At 35.4% G+C, this 18377-nt stretch overlaps 2 protein-coding genes across 6 annotated transcripts in view; both read left to right on the forward strand.

Moving 5' to 3' along the window:
• Positions 1–4438: 4438 nt before the first annotated feature.
• Positions 4439–15999, forward strand: slc38a2 (solute carrier family 38 member 2). Of its 2 annotated transcripts, XM_048155476.1 has the most exons (17): positions 4439–4760; positions 5845–5970; positions 6566–6694; positions 6795–6879; positions 6962–7077; positions 8538–8611; positions 8693–8785; positions 8875–8950; positions 9316–9398; positions 10307–10365; positions 10501–10638; positions 10722–10801; positions 10966–11066; positions 12153–12277; positions 12362–12506; positions 13696–13793; positions 13886–15999. In XM_048155476.1, exons 2-17 carry the CDS (start codon positions 5873–5875, stop codon positions 13997–13999), a joined length of 1614 nt encoding a protein of 537 aa, XP_048011433.1. In that variant the 5' UTR covers positions 4439–4760; positions 5845–5872; the 3' UTR covers positions 14000–15999. The 2 variants fall into 2 exon arrangements, with proteins under 2 accessions (XP_048011433.1, XP_048011434.1); XM_048155477.1 differs by lacking the exon at positions 5845–5970 and having other exon boundaries at positions 4440–4760.
• A 2174-nt stretch (positions 16000–18173) lies between these two features.
• The window catches only part of scaf11 (SR-related CTD-associated factor 11), a 12047-nt gene continuing 11843 nt past the window's right edge, over positions 18174–18377 (forward strand). For 2 of the 4 annotated variants that reach the window (XM_048155149.1, XM_048155151.1), the window contains exon 1: positions 18174–18377. This exon is cut by the window's right edge and continues 6 nt beyond it. The gene's annotated coding sequence lies outside the window, so the exon portion shown is untranslated. The other 2 variants (XM_048155148.1, XM_048155150.1) reach the window with 1 other exon arrangement.

Here is an 18377-nt window from a genome sequence, read left to right on the forward strand (position 1 = left end):
GTTTTTTAATCACGACTTTAGCCAGAAGCTGTTTTTGTGAGTATCGCCTGTGATATTTGATATTTGTGGCATAAATTACATCTCTCTTAAAAAGAAAGGTTTCAAAAGGGCGTTTGCATCGATGCCCAGAAGAACCATTTGGTTCCCCAAAGAACCTTTCAGTGATCAGTTCCTAAAAGAACCATTTCCCCCCATTCTCCACAGTTGCAGCACCTCTCTTCGCAGTCTGTCAGTAACGCTCTGTTTAGTTCCTGTCTCCGTGAAGCCCCTCCTTCTGAAAAGCACAATGTGCTCTGATTGGCAGTGTGTTGTGATTGGTCAAGAGCTTCGAGTGTGTTTGGGAAATGTCCTGTCCCTTACCATAACCACCAGTTTCAACACACTACTAACTAACTCAACCAGGCCACTCCCCTTTATTCTGCGTATGTTGTGACGGAATATTGTGACGTGTTCGTTCCCGGAAGAAAACTCAAGACTACAATGGAGGTGTTTCAGGGAGTTCAGAAACACTGACACTGATATAGAAAACTTTGCAGAGCTTTTTCATGCTCAAACAGCAACATTACTCACTAAAGAGAGTTGAACATGGAAAAAAGCGCTTAAAAAAATCAATGCCAATAGTCACAGATCATCGATTTTATTTCGTAATATCCGTCTGACAGATTTCCAGCGCTGGTGGCCTCAGCAGGACCTATTGTCATGAGGCATTTTGCTGTTGAAGTGATGTGCATAGCGTGAGCTCCGTGTCGGACTCTCCGCAGGTTCCCATGAGTGCGGACAGCAGGCGGCTGTTTGTTTAATTCGAGGGGATAAAATGATTATATAAGAGTGAGCCAGGAGCCAGGGGAAGATGAGCCGACCTCTGCCCTGCTCTGCAGGGGACCGGCGGGATGTCTTCTCTCTCACGGACCCCCGTGCTCTGAAAACCAAGAAATACGCAGAAATTCTCCAGAACCTTCTTCTTACATTTTAATTTTCTTTTCATTTCAACTATGCAATCGGGTTCACCTGGAAGAAATGAAAAGCCATTCGCCACGCAGACGATAGATGATGAAGGCTGAAAATGGACATTTCCCGGAATTAAACTCTTGTTTTGAAAGGATAGTAAAAGGTAGATAATTCGGACTAAAGGTCTAATAAAAGAAATCAACCAAAAACCTACCTGAACGAATGAGTAAACAGTACCTCCCTCAAGTATTTACAGAACAAGATGTTTAATTTACAGCTGCAGCTCAGAAAAAGCCATGGGTTTACTTTGCCCTTTCACACACTGAACATTTCAGTTACCTGCTTTTTTCAGCTCAGGAGAAGAGGTGAACCAGTTCAGAAGGCTGGGAATGGTTTGCAAAAGGATTTCTATGTACTTGGGCCTCTGGTCCCACAGTCAGGCAGATAGTTTACCAAAGGAAGAAATTCAGCACCACTATACCTCTCCATGGGACGGGACGTCCTACAAAGATCGGTGTGATGGTAAACTGTAAAAACCTCCAACAGGTGACACAGAACCATAGGGTGACAGCAAAAGATCTGCCCATATTAAGATATCCCGACACCTGATGACGCCAGCAAAAACAGTGTTCGTGGGAGGTTATCAGAGAGAAAAGCACAGATTTCCAGAAGAAAAAACATTGCTGCCCATCTCAAGTTTGCAGAAAAGCTTCCAGGATGTTCCGAAGCCTCTACTGGAAAAATATTCTTTGGACTGATGAGATGCAGAACATTTTGGTAAAATGTAATTTCTCTTAAAGATGCATTACCACACACACCCCCACCACCAGCACCCCCAAAAAAGAAAAATTCTTATTGTAGTTTCCAACACCTAAAAATCCCATAAAATACCTTTTTTTGTGTGTTCCACAGAAGAAAGAAAGTCAGGTTTCGATTGACATGAGGGTGAGTAAATGTTTGTTTTAGGTCATTGCCAATAATAGAGGTTCTTACTTGCTAAAAAAAAAAAAAAAAAGGTTCACCTAATTTTCTTCTGAATTTTTAATGATATTTAATGAATCATTTTGAGAAAACCAGAAATGGAGGTAAATCCAATGGATTCACACTGAATTATCTGAATGAATCTCTATTGACCTGTTCTGCTGTGAACAAACGCTATAAAAATGGAAATGAACATTTATTAATAAGTTTAATGAATAACAATTAAACAATAAACATCTATTGAATTGCTTTTTAATAAATGTTCACCTTTTGATTATTATTGTTGCCTCTAGTAATTATGCGTCTGATTTTTTAATTTCCAACCTATTTTGGGTTCATTTTAAGCCAGGAATACAGTCATTTTTAAACAATAGTTGGGTTAAATAAAACTACCCAGCGCATCGGGCAAACATTTAACCCAACCGCTGGGTCGCTGGGTTCATCCATTTTCAACCCAACTTGTGTTGTTTTTAACCCAGCATTTTATAGTGTTCAATGAAGAGATGAACATTTATAGACCACATTTCTGAAACCATTCAATCAGAAATCCAGATTATTCCAATGGATTCACATTTAAAGTTATCTGAATTAATGAATTGGAAATCTCTGTTGTTAATGACCTTGGTCGATGAAAAAGCATTAGCGCAATGAAGATATGAACATTTTTAGACCACATTTCAGAAACCATTCAGATGAATTCACATTGAAAAGCTATTATCTGAATGAATTGGAAATCTGCAGTAAACAAACGCTATGAAATTTAAGGGTAAATGCAAACTTGTACATTTTGTACTATGTAATGTGTGTCATTTCTCAATGGATGCTATCGTTACAGAGTCAGAGCTGGGATTTCTTCCATCCATTTTTCACACAGTGTGGAGACAGAAAAATGCTTTTGTTGATCCAGTCTTACCTATGGAGTCGGGGCGTCGCCTGGGGCCCCACGGCCTGTTTCAATAGGTCAGACATTCCAGCATCCGTGTTCTTTTGTGAACTCCAGCTCAGAGGCTGCAGTGGCCTTTAATCCGAGGGTAAATCACTGTAGACCGGAGTCCACTTCCACTGGGGGATTTGGCCGATCGGGGGGTGACGAGGAACTTCTATGCGAAGGTGGTCAGGCGAGTGATTCGTTTAAGTTATGCTGGGATTGAAACAACAAACTCAACTCGTTGCCCTTGTCTGCAGTGACCCAAAGCAGCACGGGGCGCACTCATTCCCGACTTGTTTAATCTGTCATTGTGTCTAACGTCATCTCAGAAGTTCCTCTTTTTGTAAAATTCCTCCTTTTGTTCCTCACGGCTCCCCTCTTCAGCATCATAGTCATGTGGTCTCGTGATCTTATTCACTCCCAGAAAAAAGTGTACTGTTTCTCAGCAGACAGTAATTACATTAAAAAGGAGCGTGTCTACTTGTCAATATGTCAAGAACTGACATATTTTGACATATAACACATTTTAGGAGGAACTTCTAAGTCAAAGGTGAGTTAAATCAAAGACTCTGAGTTGAGCAGGTGTTTCTGCCTGTATGTAATGTAGGGCATACAGCGGGTTGTGTGGCCTATATCTGCGGTTTCTCTGATGTCAAATTATTTGTCATTTGTAAACCACATTTCAGAAAGCATTCATACATAAATCCAGATAATTAATCCAGGTAAGTATGAAATATGAACTAAAATGTGCTTTTAATATATTATCTCTGTATTTTAAAAATATATTTAGGTTCAAATGTACTATAAGTAGTATCTAAATACATTTTTTAAATACAGAGATATATTAAAAGCACATTTTAGTTCATATTTCATATTGTCTCAAAATAGCACAGTTAAGTACACTTAGATGTTCTTAAGATGATCTTAAGAATAAGAGACTTTTAGTATATTAAGTACAAAAATAGTGCACGAAAATAGAGCACTTTAAGTATATTATAGAAATGTACTTTTTTTTTCAGAGTATTAAATATAGATCTTTCATTGCTCATGGAATTTAAATGTTTTTATAGATAGACTTTTATCTCAGATGTTTCTCCTGAATTTTTTTTAGGAGAAATATATAGCCTATAAATTTGTCAATTCTTGACATAAAGTAAAAAAGTAGACACACATGTGAGATTCCATTTAATCTCATTTCTGTCAAAGACATCCAGTCGGTGTACACAGGACATGAATGTGGACAGCAGCTCAGATCATAGAGGTGAGATACTAAAAGGCTCTTTGAGGAACCAAAATGGTTCCTCTAATGCATGGCTGTAAAAACCCTTAGTTAGTTGGAACCTTTATTTTCAGGAGAAACTCTACATTTGTTCTCATTGCTCTAAGAGAAACAATTGTGCTATTAAAGGTTTAGTCAGTGCATTTGAATTCCTATGAGCAGGAAGAAAACGCCTTCCCGGGGCAGGGAAAGAGATTCACTCTAGTCTCTGGGTCAGGGCTGGATGGCTGTTCAGTGTTTGTATACAATCCACGTCAGAGGCTCCGCCCCTTTCTTCCGCCGGCTGATGCAATGCATATAAACCGTCATTCAGCAGCATCAGAACACGACATTGATACCGGACGCGCCCAGAGGACATCTCCGTTCATCTTCAACATTAATATTAATATTAGTATTACAAACTGTAGTGTTTACAAGTGTTACTGTATTTATACAATATTTATGATTAATTTACTTTATTAATATTTATTGGTTATCTATTACGGTACATTTTTGAAGGATCAATCGTTATCGGTTCTGTAATTGATCACTGGAACATTCTTCACGACTGGGAGGGTTTGGTCATTTCTTTATTCCATTCATACCGGAGCTGAAGAAACGGATTTTTCTTCTTTAATTCATAAGGTAAGATTTCATACCGGTTTGACATTATTTTGTTTCAGAACCGCCATGATTCTCTGATATATTTTTTATTTTTTATAACCACATCACACTATTTTCGCTTTTATTTGATCGTTTTTATTCATTTTGTGCTGCTCCAGATCCGTTTTTGCGGCGTGACCGGTTCGTGTATTTCATCAGCTTCTTTCGACACATCCGTGTAATTCATTCATCAAACACACAGATGCTGGCGCAAAACCAATGATCTTAAATATTAATATTTTGTAAAACACTGTCAAAGGGTGCACATATTAAATTACATGTTTTATTGTTGTTGGTTTTTTTTTTTTTTTTTTTTGGCGATGTCGTGTAATTTAAACCGGTGGTTATTGATAAATGCGGGGGCGTCTGCTTCACACACCGAGCATCTGCATCATTTTTGTCATTCTAGCAATATAATCATTATTATTTGATTTTGTATAATTATTCATAGGGTTTTGGGAGTTTAAATGCAAAATCAACATTTTAGTTTCCGTTCCACGGTCTGATTGGTCGTCGGAATCAGTTTAAATAACGTTACGTTAAACGAGTCAGAATAAATACATCAGTTGTGGTGTTTAATGATTTTGTTCCGAAAATACAAATTTATACTGATCAGACGTCGGTATTAATAGTTGATGACGATGCGGCGGACGCAGCGCGTGCTGATCTGTTGTCGGTGCCGGTTTGTAATTTTCCACTCGTTGTGCGCTCAGCTCTGGTGGGTCACGTGACCTGATGCTCGGCTGCGGTGCTGTCTTGAGGCGCGGCTCCGCTGAGCCACGCGGGGACGCGCATTTTACGAGAAAGGGGCGTGCATTGACGGAGACACAAGTTTTCCTGTGAACACTATTGTTTCCTGTTTTGTAAAGGTGTTTATTGGGCGCTGTTCTAATATATTGTTGTTACATTTATCAGTAGACATAATATTTAAAGAAGCAATAACCAAAACCACCTTGCCTGGGAGTTTCTTACTAAAAAACCCAATTTAAAGCCTCATCCCACAATGTTAAAGCTAAACCTAAATCCTTACAAAATAAGGAGAATATTTTATTGTTTTTAATTACAGACTGAACAAAACCCCTGCAAATCCAAAGATGAGTCGTTTTGAACACGCTCCAGACATGGACACCAGTTCCAACAGCAACGAGTACAAAAGTTATCAGCACTGTCCCACCAAAGTCCCCTTCAGCGGGTAAAACATGCTTCATTTGACCTATAGACAAGTCACTATTAGCTAAGAAGTCATCCCTTAAATAAAATAAAAACATAAACATAATAAAACAAATGTGAATGTTCCTTAACAATATCAGTCAAATCAGTTAACTGAGAATTTCTTACTAAAAAAAAAAGAAATTGAAGCCTCATTGGTGGGATCCCAACCCACAATGTTCAAGCTAAACCTAAATCCTTACAAAATAAGGAGACTATTTCATTGTTTTTAATTACAGACTGAACAAAGCCCATGCAAATACAAAGATGAGTTGTTTTGACAGTAGTTTCAACTCCAGCAAATACACAAGTTATCAGGAAGTCCCCTTCAGCGGGTAAAACATGCTTCATTTGACCTATAGACAAGTCACTATTAGCTTGTAAGTCATCTCTTAGATAAAATAAAACATAAACATAATAAAACACGCGGGGTAGCGCATTTTACAGGAAAGATGCATGCGTTGACGGTCGTTTTCTGGGGACACAAGTATTCCTGAGAACACTTTTAATGGTCTTTATTGTCTGCTGTTCTAATATATATTTAAAATAAGGAGAGTCTTTCATTGTTTTTATTACAGAATGAGCAACGCCCTTACAAATACAAAGATGAGTCGTTTTAACATCGCTCCAGAGATGGACAGCAGTAGTTCCAACAGCAACGAATACACAAGTTATCAGGACTGTCCCACCAAAGTCCCCTTCAACGGGTAAAACCTGCTTCATTTGACCTAGACAAGTCACTATTAGCTAATAAATCATTCCACAGATAAAAAAAAAACATTATCTAATACACTGTTGTGATTACAGACTGCAGTATACCGACGTGGACGCCGAAAGTCAGAACTTCCTCTCTGATCATCACTTGGGCAAGAAGAAGTATGAAGCTGAATATGTAAGTGGATCATCTGGTCTAAGAGGTTTTAGAATCCGAACTTAAACATCACATTATAAATCTCGCTGTTCTTGTTTTTCAGAGCCAAGGCTCGGCGTCGTTCGGAATGTCAGTGTTTAACTTGGGCAACGCCATCATGGGAAGTGGAATACTAGGACTCTCCTATGCCATGGCTAATACTGGCATCGCCATGTTTGTGTGAGTATTCTGTAGTGCGACATGAAGAACTGACAAAACACCTCAGTTTTAAATATTTACATGCATATTTGCATGAGCTGATACCAGATCTGGTTACCACCCACTTTTCTAGTTTGGTTTTTAAATGTTACTTCTTGTTTCGGAATGTTCAGTGAACATTCTAAATTAACATTCCCATAATAACATTCTAAAATAACATTCCCATAATGTTTGCAGGATGATAAAATGGAATGTTCACATAACCAAACGTTTTTAAAAAGCTGGATGATCTTTGAAAGAAAAAACGTTTTCGTAACTTAATGTTCTTAGAACATATTTCTGTTAGCTGAAAGTATGTACAAAATTTACAGGACTGCTAATTACCCGATTAGGATAATTAATGCCGTTAAGGAGTCCAGCAGTTTGCCCCTATATTCTGGTAGGTGTAAATCCACTGTAGTAAATCAGTTTGACTCTGATCAAGGAGGTAAAAGGAAGTCTTCTTAGTGTTTACAAACAAAGCCGCCTGTGCATTTTTAATCTGTCCGAATGCCAAATCATCCATCAAAGAATTACTCAAATGATTCCTTGGTTAACCAAAATGGGATTTCCAGTGACTGATATATCAGGGTGGACAATATAATCCCAGTCATTTGAGTTTAAAGCATAAAATTCATTGAAAGAAATGGGCATGGCTGGTTTAATTGAAGTGTCTGGAGGGAAAGCTTGCTGTTTGCTTAAAGAACGTGTTAAATAGTAAAGATGTCCTGTTCAGCTCCAGACATGTGAAATGGAAATCTACTGAAGGTCACGCAGGTTATAATGGGATCAAGTGAGCTGCAGACAGTGGAATGAATGAGTGTGTGAGGATATAATCAGGTCTAATCCATAGTCACCTCCCTCTGCGTGTTTGTGTGTGTTCGTAACGTGAGGCATTACAGAGAGTCCATTATGTCCAGTTGTCGGGTGAGCAAACTTTAGGTTTGAGTTGAGGTCATTTGGTCTACATAGACGACTCGTTTAACATCTAAAGTTAACATGAGCTTTCTGTTTTTCTTAATGCATCCCAGCTAACAAAAATGTTTTAAGAAACTTTCGCTAACGTTTCCATTCTCTGAACATTCAAAACGTTCTCTGAACATTCCGAAACTAGTAACATTTAAAAAACTTAGAATGTTTCAGAAAAAGAACGTTCCATAATTGATGTATTGATAATGTTTTTTTGTGCAAACGTTCTGAGAACATTATTAAAGACCAGATAACATTGAACGAACGTTCTATTAACGTTACTGGAAGAACGTTTGTTCATAAATTTGAGAGAACCTTGCCAGAACGTTCCCTGTTAGCTGGGAAATTTCTGTGCACACAATGAACTCTTTGATGAAAATGCAACACTTCTAACCATCTAATCAAATGCGGTTCAAGTTCTGCTTGTTTTATTGTTTACTTCCGGTGTTCATGGTTTTTGTTGATTTCTGTAGGATCCTGCTGGTTGCCGTGGCCATTTTCTCCCTGTACTCGGTCCATTTGCTGCTCAAAACGGCCAATGAAGGAGGTTAGCTTCTCTCTGTGAACATGTTTCTATTTTTAACTGTGATAAGTATGAGTTTTAACTCTCTGAATCCCCTCTGTTCAGGGTCTGTGGTGTATGAACAGCTGGGGTACAAAGCGTTCGGGATTCCAGGCAAACTGGCAGCATCCTGCTCTATCACCATGCAGAACTTTGGAGGTATGACCAGCAGTGTGAACATGCAGATAACACTGAGTTCGGTTCTGTTTAAGGCACTAAAGCGTTTTCAAACTCTGTTTCAATCCCAGCAATGGCGAGCTACCTCTACATCGTGAAGTACGAGCTGCCCATCGTCATTAAGGCCTTCTTAGACGCCAATGACAAGTAAGATTTCACAGGCTGCTGATGTTGTTGTTGCGCTGGAATGTTTTTCAGCACTGGTTAGAACAGTGTGAGCGTTTCATTGTACAGCTGTCCGGCCGGGGGGGTCTGAACGTCTGTTCAAAGACGTCGATTGAGAGCTTTGTGACAGTGACCTAATACAACAAACACTGACATGAAAGATTCAGACCCCTACATGGAGCCCAAAGGCCCCTGCACACAAAGCAACACGATACACGGCCCCAGACAGAACTGAAACACCGCAAACACTCTCGCAGTGTGTTGTTTGGAAACAGGATGTTGCAGAACAGCTGCGTGTCATTTCCTCAGCACTAATTTCGAACTTTGTGGTGTGTTATGTTTTGCAGTGCGTGGTACACTAATGGAGATTATCTGGTTCTAATAGTCACCGTCAGCATCATACTGCCACTCTCGCTGCTTAAAAACCTGGGTAAGTGTCCTCGCAGGAGAGTGAAACTCACAAAACTAGAATTTACCCCAGAATAAATAAGGGATTATATTTTGCACAAAGAATATTAAGATAAATTTGATTAAAATTAGGTAAGGCTTTATTTTACAATCTCCTTGTTACACATTTTACATGTACTTACTGTAGTAATTACTATAAATTGTGCATAATTACATGCAACTAACCCTAATCCTAACCTTAACCCTATAGAAAATACATGTAGGTAATTATTATTACTCAGTACTTAAATGTATAATTACACTGTAACATAGACACCTTAAAATAAAGTTGAACCTAAAATTATAAAATTAAATAGAAAAATTATATATATATATATATATATATATATATATATATATATATATATATAAAAATTAAATATTATTCAAAATAATATCATAATATAATTATTGTTATTATAAAAATGGTAAAATGATCAATTAAAAATTAATAAAAATAAATAAATAAAATTGTAGAACAAATATATATGAGGGGGGATAGTTATTAAAATAATAAATGTTTATAATTGTATTAAGTTTAATAATTTAATAATTTATATGAATTTAAATAATAATGTATAATTGATGTAATTATTATAAGTTATAATTATTATAAAAGTTAAATTATAAATAAATACAATTATTATAAAAATAAATATAATACAATTTTAGAATAATTATATATATATATATATATATATATATATATATATATAATTAATATAATAATAATAATTATTATTATTATTAAAAATGTTAAATTATAAATAAAAATAAATGTAACTAAATTTTTAGAAAGATTATATATATATATATAAAATATGACGTGACTGAAGATGTTTGTATTTAGTGTGTTTTGTGCTGATCCTCTTGGTTTGTGTTTCTTTTCAGGTTATCTTGGATACACTAGCGGTTTCTCTTTGTTGTGTATGGTGTTCTTCGTCATTGTGGTGAGTACTGAGATAAAATGTTCATAAATGCTCCTGTTTAACATATATAAAAAAACATGCAAATGAGAGCAAGAGTGTCATTGGAGCTGCTATTGTTAGTCTGACGAGACGTTCCCTCTTGCTTTTGTTCTTCAGGTGATCTACAAGAAGTTCCAGATCCCCTGTCCACTACCCGAGAACCTCATTAACATCACAGTGAACGTCTCTCAGCCGCAGGTCAACACTACTGAAGAAGAGTGCTGCAAACCCAAGTACTTCGTCTTTAACTCACAGGTACGAGGCTGATATTTGCATCCAGATATTTGCATTTGAGTGTGAGAAGTGTGCGCTGATCTAACTTTATTGTTTTACCTTAGACTGTGTACGCGGTTCCCATTTTGACCTTTGCATTTGTGTGCCACCCGGCTATCCTGCCCATGTACGAGGAGCTCAAAGAGTGAGTAAGATTTAGGACCTACTATGCCCTTTTACAAAGTTTTGATGTTGCAATAGAAAAACCTCTGTAAAATGATTTATAGTAATCAAGAATAAATCATGGAAAAGCTAAGTCAAAAGGCGCCCTATAAAAAACTAACTCTTTCTCCAACTTTCCATCTGCAGTCGTTCCCGGAAGAAGATGCAGAACGTTGCGAATGTGTCGTTTCTGGGAATGTTTGTGATGTATCTGTTGGCTGCTCTGTTCGGATACCTGACCTTCAACGGTGAGCAAAACACAGACGCACGGCCACATCCGAGCCTGAGCGGCTTCCAAAACACGTTACGACACATTTGATAGTGCGATACTGGGTTAAAATGTACAGTGAGGCTGTTTGTTTTAAACGGAGGTGTGTCCGTTAAAACGCTCCGGATTGAGCCGGCAGAAGGCCAGCGGTGAACCCGTGTGTTCCATAGATTTTGGGAAAAAGTGAGAGACGTTCAGCTGTTTGCTGCAGCTGATAGACAGGAAATGTTACGCAACGGAGGGATTTCTCAGACTCAGCGAAGGAAAAATAAACATATTTGTGGGATGAGTTGTTTGATGTTCTGGACAAAGTTATAACACAGCTTGTTGACGATAAAATGGGTTTTTCATCATTCAGAGTAACTAAAACCATATGAAACATTTTCCTTATTAAACTAGAACATATATACGCTTTATTTCAACTAGTTGCTAAGGCAACATTTCTCATTTCCATTTAGTTTTTATTTATTTATTTTTATTTTAGAACTTGAAGTACTAAAATAACTAAAACTGATTAAAAATTAATAAAAATGTATACATATTTAACACATTAAAAAAACCCAAATACACAACAAAATTACTAAAATTTTATTTTATCTAGTTTCCGAGCCAACATTTTTCATTTCCATTTAGTGCTTTTCTTTTTTATTATTTTTTATTATTTTAGAACTTGAGGTACTAAAATAACTAAGAGTAAAAATTATTAAAATTGATACAAATATATAAATTTTTTTTAATCAAAACCCTAAAAAGGGGCCAAAAACAAAAACCTACTAAAATGAAAATGGAAAATATAAAATTATTTTAAAAAGTTTATTTTATTTCAGCTATTTGCCAAGGCAATATTTTTTATTTTTATTTAGTTCTTTATTTCTTTATGGTTTATTTCAGAACTTTAAGTACTAAAATAACTAAAATTAAAACTATATAAAAAAATCAAAAACTAAAAAAGGCCTAAAACACAACAGAATGACTAAAACAAAAATGAAATTCATAAATTCATAAAAACTGTGATGATGTGATAATGAGTGCAGTTTGAAGAAAGAGCTTGTTTTGTGTTTCACAGAGGCCGTTGAACCCGAGCTCCTGCACACTTACTCAAAGGTCTACAATTTTGACTTGGTGCTTCTGATCGTGCGTTTCGCCGTCCTGACCGCCGTGACGCTGACCGTGCCCGTGGTTCTCTTCCCAGTGAGTATTTCTGCACATTCACAGGCCTTGAAACACACAGAAACGTTGCAGGTGTGTTGATCGAAGGTTTCTTCAATGTTTCAGATCCGCACCTCAGTCAACCATCTCCTCGGCGCCTCTAAAGACTTCAGCTGGCCGCGTCACATCTGCATCACCGTCGCCCTGCTGGTCTGCGTCAACATCCTCGTCATCTTCGTTCCCACCATCAGAGACATTTTTGGATTTATCGGTAGGTGGGACACAGGATGTGATGTCACAGCTTGTGTCGTTTTAGTATCATTAATATACTATTTTGGTTTTTAGCATTATTTTGAAGTTTCAGTAATTTCCGTTGTGTGTTTTTTGTTTATTAGATTTTATTTATATGTCTATATAGACGAAAAAAATGGTGTAGGATTTACTTTGATACAATTTGAGCAATTTTCACTCAGACATTGCTAGTAAATTTCACAAATAATTACAAAGAAAAGGCAAATATCACATTGAATTAAACAAAATTTTGAAGTAGAAAGACTGAAAAAATCAACTATCTGAAATAAAATAAGTTTGTTTTATTTCAAGTATCGAAAATGTTTTTTTTACAACTTTCAAATATAAATTTTACAATGTATTCATTTTTATTTCAGTTTTACTTATTTTACTACTTCAACTTAAACAAAAATAAGTTTAACATTTTTTATTTCAATTAATGTTTATTTTATACAGAAGAGGATTAGGGCCAAGCAATAATAAAAAAAATAAAACTCGAGATTAAAGTTGTTAAATTTCGAGAAAAAAGTCGAAATAAAATGTTGAGAATAAACTCATTAAATTATGAGAATAAAGTCATTAAATTACGAGAAAAAAGTCGTTAAATTATGAGGACAAATTCGTAATTTAATGAATTTGATCTCGTAATTTAATGACTTTTTTCTCATAATTTAATGACTTTATTCTCAACATTTTATCTCGACTTTTTTCTTGAAATTTAACGACATTTTTCTCATAATTTAAAGAATTTGTTCTCGTAATTTAATGACTTTTTTCTGGTAATTTAATGAGTTTATTCTCAACATTTTATCTCGACTTTTTTCTCGAAATTTAACAACTTTAATCTCGAGATGGTTTTATTTTTTTATTATTTTTTTTACAATATAGTTTTTATTAACTTTTATTTCAGTTTTAGTTATTTTTGTATTTCAACTTAAAATAATAATAATTTTAAGTTTATGTTTTATTTCAGTTAATGTTTATTTTACAACTCTATTTACATACATACTATATTTTTTGACAGTATATTTTTTAATGAATTTTTATTCCCATTTTAGTTATTTTAGTACTTCATTAGCGTCATCATCTATCTGAACTAAAATATGTTTTTATATTTTATTTCAGTTGAGATTTTAATGGTTTTTTTTTCCTGGTTGGTTTCTCTGCAGGTGCGTCCGCTGCTGCTATGCTCATCTTCATCCTGCCTTCGGCCTTCTACATCAGACTGGTGAAGAAGGAGTCCATGAAATCCGTCCAGAAGATCGGGGTAAGAGATCCGTGTCCTTCCGTCCGTCCGCGTGTTCTTGAGGACGATAGACTCAGTATGTCTCATCACACTCTCTCTCTCGTTCTCCTCAGGCGTTGTTGTTCCTCATCATGGGCATCGTAGTGATGATCTGCAGCATGACTTTGATCGTCCTGGACTGGATCCACAACGCAGGATCTTCAGACGACCACTCCGACGGCCACTAGTGGGCGTGTCTTAACGCTAATCGTCAGGCAGAAGGGGGCGGAGCCGATCCGCTGACTCTGCAACTGAGAACTAGAAGAAGCTGCTCTAATTTCAGCGCAGAGCAAAGACAAACATCCCATTCTGAGAGAATGTCCTGAACTTTGTACAGTATGCTGTTAGGCCACACAGATGGTGATCCACTCGTATTGTTGTGCTTCTTTTTTTTTTCTTCAGTTTTTGTTGTCGATTTGCTTTCCTTTTTTGTGTCGTTCTTCCGGTACAGCTGAGTTTCGGTGGTACGTCGCACAGGAGCGTGTGCGTCATTCACCGTTTTCAGGTTTAGTACTCGCAACCAAAACCGTACTGATTTCACCATCAACAGCGAACGGAGACGCATCTTCGACATCCGTTCGCACCTTTGCCAAAAATATCAGTGTTTGTATGTGGAAAAGCACTTAATCTTTTCAGCACATGTGAAGAAACTGTAATTTCGCACATTTTGGCTGTGCTTTAAGCGCATTTGTTACAATGCCATTTTTATACTGTACTACTTGAGTCACCTTTACCTGTCGTGTAGATCTACTAATGAACAAATATCGATCGGTAGTTGTTGATTTCAGGCAGGTGGAACGGCTGAATGAATTTACTGTAACTTATTTAAACCCAGACGACTGCGAAGGGCTTTAAAGTCAACGCCATCTCATGTTCTACGCTGCAAAAAAATGAATTTCCTACTCAGTGTTTCTGTCTTGTTTTCCAGCGCAAATATCTAAACATTCGCAAATCAAGCAAAATGACTGAAGATTTTAAGTCTTATTCACTGAAAAATGCATCGGAATTAAGGGGGGTTTTGCAAAAAATATTTCAGAAAAGTAATCTCGTTAAGTTCTCTGTTTTCTGATTAGATATTTGTTCTTGTTTTAAGCTTAAACGCACTTCATTCTGATACATTTTCATTAAAAAAATACTCATCGTTTTGATATTCGCATTGGAAAACGAGACTAAAATACTGTTTTTTTGCAGCGATTCATCATTGCACGTTATCTGAAATCACTGTTAAACTGACATCACATCAAACTGATGTTTACCACTAGTCAAATAACTATTTAATCGTTGTTTTAGACTCTAAAAATCGTATTTAATAAACTAAAGGTTACGACAGTAATAGTGAATAATGATTGAATATCCTGTTTCACGGTACGTTATGGAAGTAGAATGAGTCGCTAATGTGTTTCACGTTGACTTTAAAGCTTCATGGTGTGATTGTCACACTGAATCAAATGGCAGAACGTTGTTGCCGAGGGAAATGAGACCGTTAGTGTTTAACTTGACTTACCATTTCAGTGTTTGCCATCGGCAGCTTGAACGAGAGACAGACAGACTGACGGGGAGTGTGTGTCCTTCACTAATCAGCTGTTATCAGTGTGTTGAATTGATAGGTCACATGACCACACTCACACACACTCACACACACACACCTCACTGTGCTTCCAACAGCTAAACCTCATGTGTCATCCAACCTGTTACTCTCCAGCCGTTATTTATGGAAAAACATCAGTGTAATTTAATCTATTTTACTATATTTATATATCTATATATATATATATATATATATATATATATATATAATATATATATTGTATATATGTGTATATATCACAAAATGAAGTGTATATATGCTGTCATTTCTTCTTTTTTTTTCTGTTTTCTTTTCTTCAATTTTGCTCAATATGTTTGAAATATGAAAATGGCTTTAGATGTCCCTCGGTGTGTGTCGGGGCCCTGATCGGCCCCTCTTCATCGGGCTGTGAATGTCAAACTGAGCGCAAGGTTCAGCCCCGACACACACACACACACACACACACCTTTTACATTACTACTAAATGCTGTAGTCGAAGTGGAGAGGGGTGAAGCGCTCCTCATGTACAAGAGGCCATTCCTGCGAATGATACGCTCTTGTTTCAATGAAACACTATGTATATCATGTAATTAATGTCTATTAAAGGTTCAAGATAACCCATTCATGTGTCACTGACTTACTGTAGAGAAATAAATCACATTTATTTTTAATTTAATGAAGTGCTGTTACACATAATGAGAGTTAAAAGAAACATATATATATATATATATATATATATATATATATATATATATATATAAATGTATTGTTTTGAACAGCATTCTTTGAAACAAATGATTTTAAAATCAGCACAAATACAAATAATATTCATTTATCTTCTTAGTACAAGGTCGTACTAAACATTTTAGGAAATTAAAATGACATTTATTTTTAATTTAATGACATGTTTTGTCAGTGGTATTGCACATAATGAGAGTTAAATGTAAATGTAAAAATAATTTTGTAAAAAATGTATTCATTTTTTTAAATGCTGACATTTTTCCAAATATATATATATATATATATATATATATATATATATATATATAGAAGGTCACAATAAATATTTCAGGGTATTAAACACAACATTTATTTTTAATTTAATGAAGTGCTGTTACATATAATGAAAGTTAAAAGAAACCTATATATATATATATATATATATATATATATATATATATATGTATTGATTTGAACAGCATACAGCATTATGTGAAACAAATGATTTTGAATTTGAATTCTTCACAAATAGATATCACAAACACAAATAATATTAATTTATCTTAGTTTAATACAAGGTCATACTAAACATTTTAGGAAATTAAAATGACATCTTTAATTCAATGACATGTTTCGTCAGTGGTATTCCACAAATGTAAAAAAAAATGTTTTATTAAAAATGTATTCATTTTTTTTTAAATGCTGACTTTTTCCAAATATATATATATAATGTAAGGTCACAATACATTTATTTATAACATTTATTTTTAATTGAATTATGTGCTTTTGTCAGTGCTGTTACATAATGAGGCTTATAATATTATGTATTAATATTATGTATTAATAATGATATGTATATGATAGAATGTATATTATTAAAAATGAATTTATTTGAACATTTTAAAAAAAATATTTTCACATTTTAAATAAAAGTTTGACAAAGTGATTATGTACAGAACTGGATCTTCTGTTTGCGTCTACAGACAATGTCTCCCTCTGCTGGATCGCTTTTGTACTGCGCGTTCTTCCGTTACATAACCGAAATCGTTAATGGGCTGTTTTGATATATAGTTTGCATTATAAAGTGTTATCACTCAATCTTTTGAACTGAAAGACTTTAAGCTGACATCAGTAATCACATTTACTCTTTAGGCACACTCTAATGTGACGGACACTCGCTTCGAGGTCAACGAACGTTAGAAAGATTATTCGATAGAAAAGAAACTACGGAAGAACTAAACGTCATCATCATTAACATAATAATGTCCCCATAGGGGAGGATCAACGCGCAGCGACGTAATCTCTCATTGGTCAGATATTCAGTCATTTATGTTTAAGGAACCAATCTGCTCTATTTATATTTTAAAAATTTAATTATGACATAAAAAGTCGAAATTACGAAATAATATGTTATAACATATATAATATATATACTTCTTATGTCGAAATTACATAAAAAAAATCCTCTTGTTTTTTTTAAATGGGCGTTCCTTTTAAAAAATTTTAAAACCGTTTTCAATTAACATTAAACAAATTTATTAAAAACGTCACACACCCACAAAAAAGAGGAATAAAACAAGAAAAAATATCGAAGCCAATTTCCGTCAAATAAGAAAAAATAATGCTTTTGTAAATCATAATAATGACATAAAAGTCCTATTTTAGTTTGACTTTTTAAATTATGACTTATGACTTTTTATTGTCATGATTTCGACTTTTTATCTCAATAGTATGACTTTTAAAGTCTCAATTTTCATCCCGACTTTCGTCTTATATATATGACTTAGTGTGTCAAAAATAGGACTTTTATGTCATTAATAAAAGCATTATTTTTTCTTACTTGACGGAAATGGGCTTCCATATTTTTTCTTGTTTTATTCGTCTTTTGTGTGTGTGTGTGTGTGTGTGACGTTTTTATTCATTTTGTTTAACGTTAATTGAAAACGGTTTTAAAAACTTTTAAAAGGAGCGCCCTCTGGTGGATTTTTTTTTCATTTTTCAGAATAACGTTCATCATCCGCCGTTCTACTGAATTTTACTTCAGCGAACCTTAAACCCTACGTGATGACGCTGTGAGTCTCCCATCATGCCCCGTCGCAGCGCCCCACAGCGGTGAAGAGGCGGAACTGCAGCCTCTGACCCACATGTGGCCGGGCGCCTTTAAATCTATCGCAATTACGAGCTCAAGTGCTCATGAAAGTGCACGAAAAGTGTATGTTTTTGCGCTAAGGACCGTCCTACGTGCTATTATATGATCTGAAGCCCGTGGAGCGACGCGC

This window comes from Megalobrama amblycephala, linkage group LG14 (genome assembly GCF_018812025.1).
Source record: "Megalobrama amblycephala isolate DHTTF-2021 linkage group LG14, ASM1881202v1, whole genome shotgun sequence".
In the NCBI taxonomy this organism is placed as follows: domain Eukaryota; kingdom Metazoa; phylum Chordata; class Actinopteri; order Cypriniformes; family Xenocyprididae; genus Megalobrama; species Megalobrama amblycephala.

Bases quoted from the DNA above. Each gene is read 5' to 3' on its own strand.
- slc38a2 (XM_048155476.1), top strand. From the start codon at position 5,873: ATGAGTCGTTTTGAACACGCTCCAGACATGGACACCAGTTCCAACAGC. The intron at 5,971-6,565 runs GTAAAACATGCT...TTTTTATTACAG, and splicing joins ACCAAAGTCCCCTTCAGCGG to AATGAGCAACGCCCTTACAA. The intron at 7,078-8,537 runs GTGAGTATTCTG...TGATTTCTGTAG, and splicing joins ACTGGCATCGCCATGTTTGT to GATCCTGCTGGTTGCCGTGG.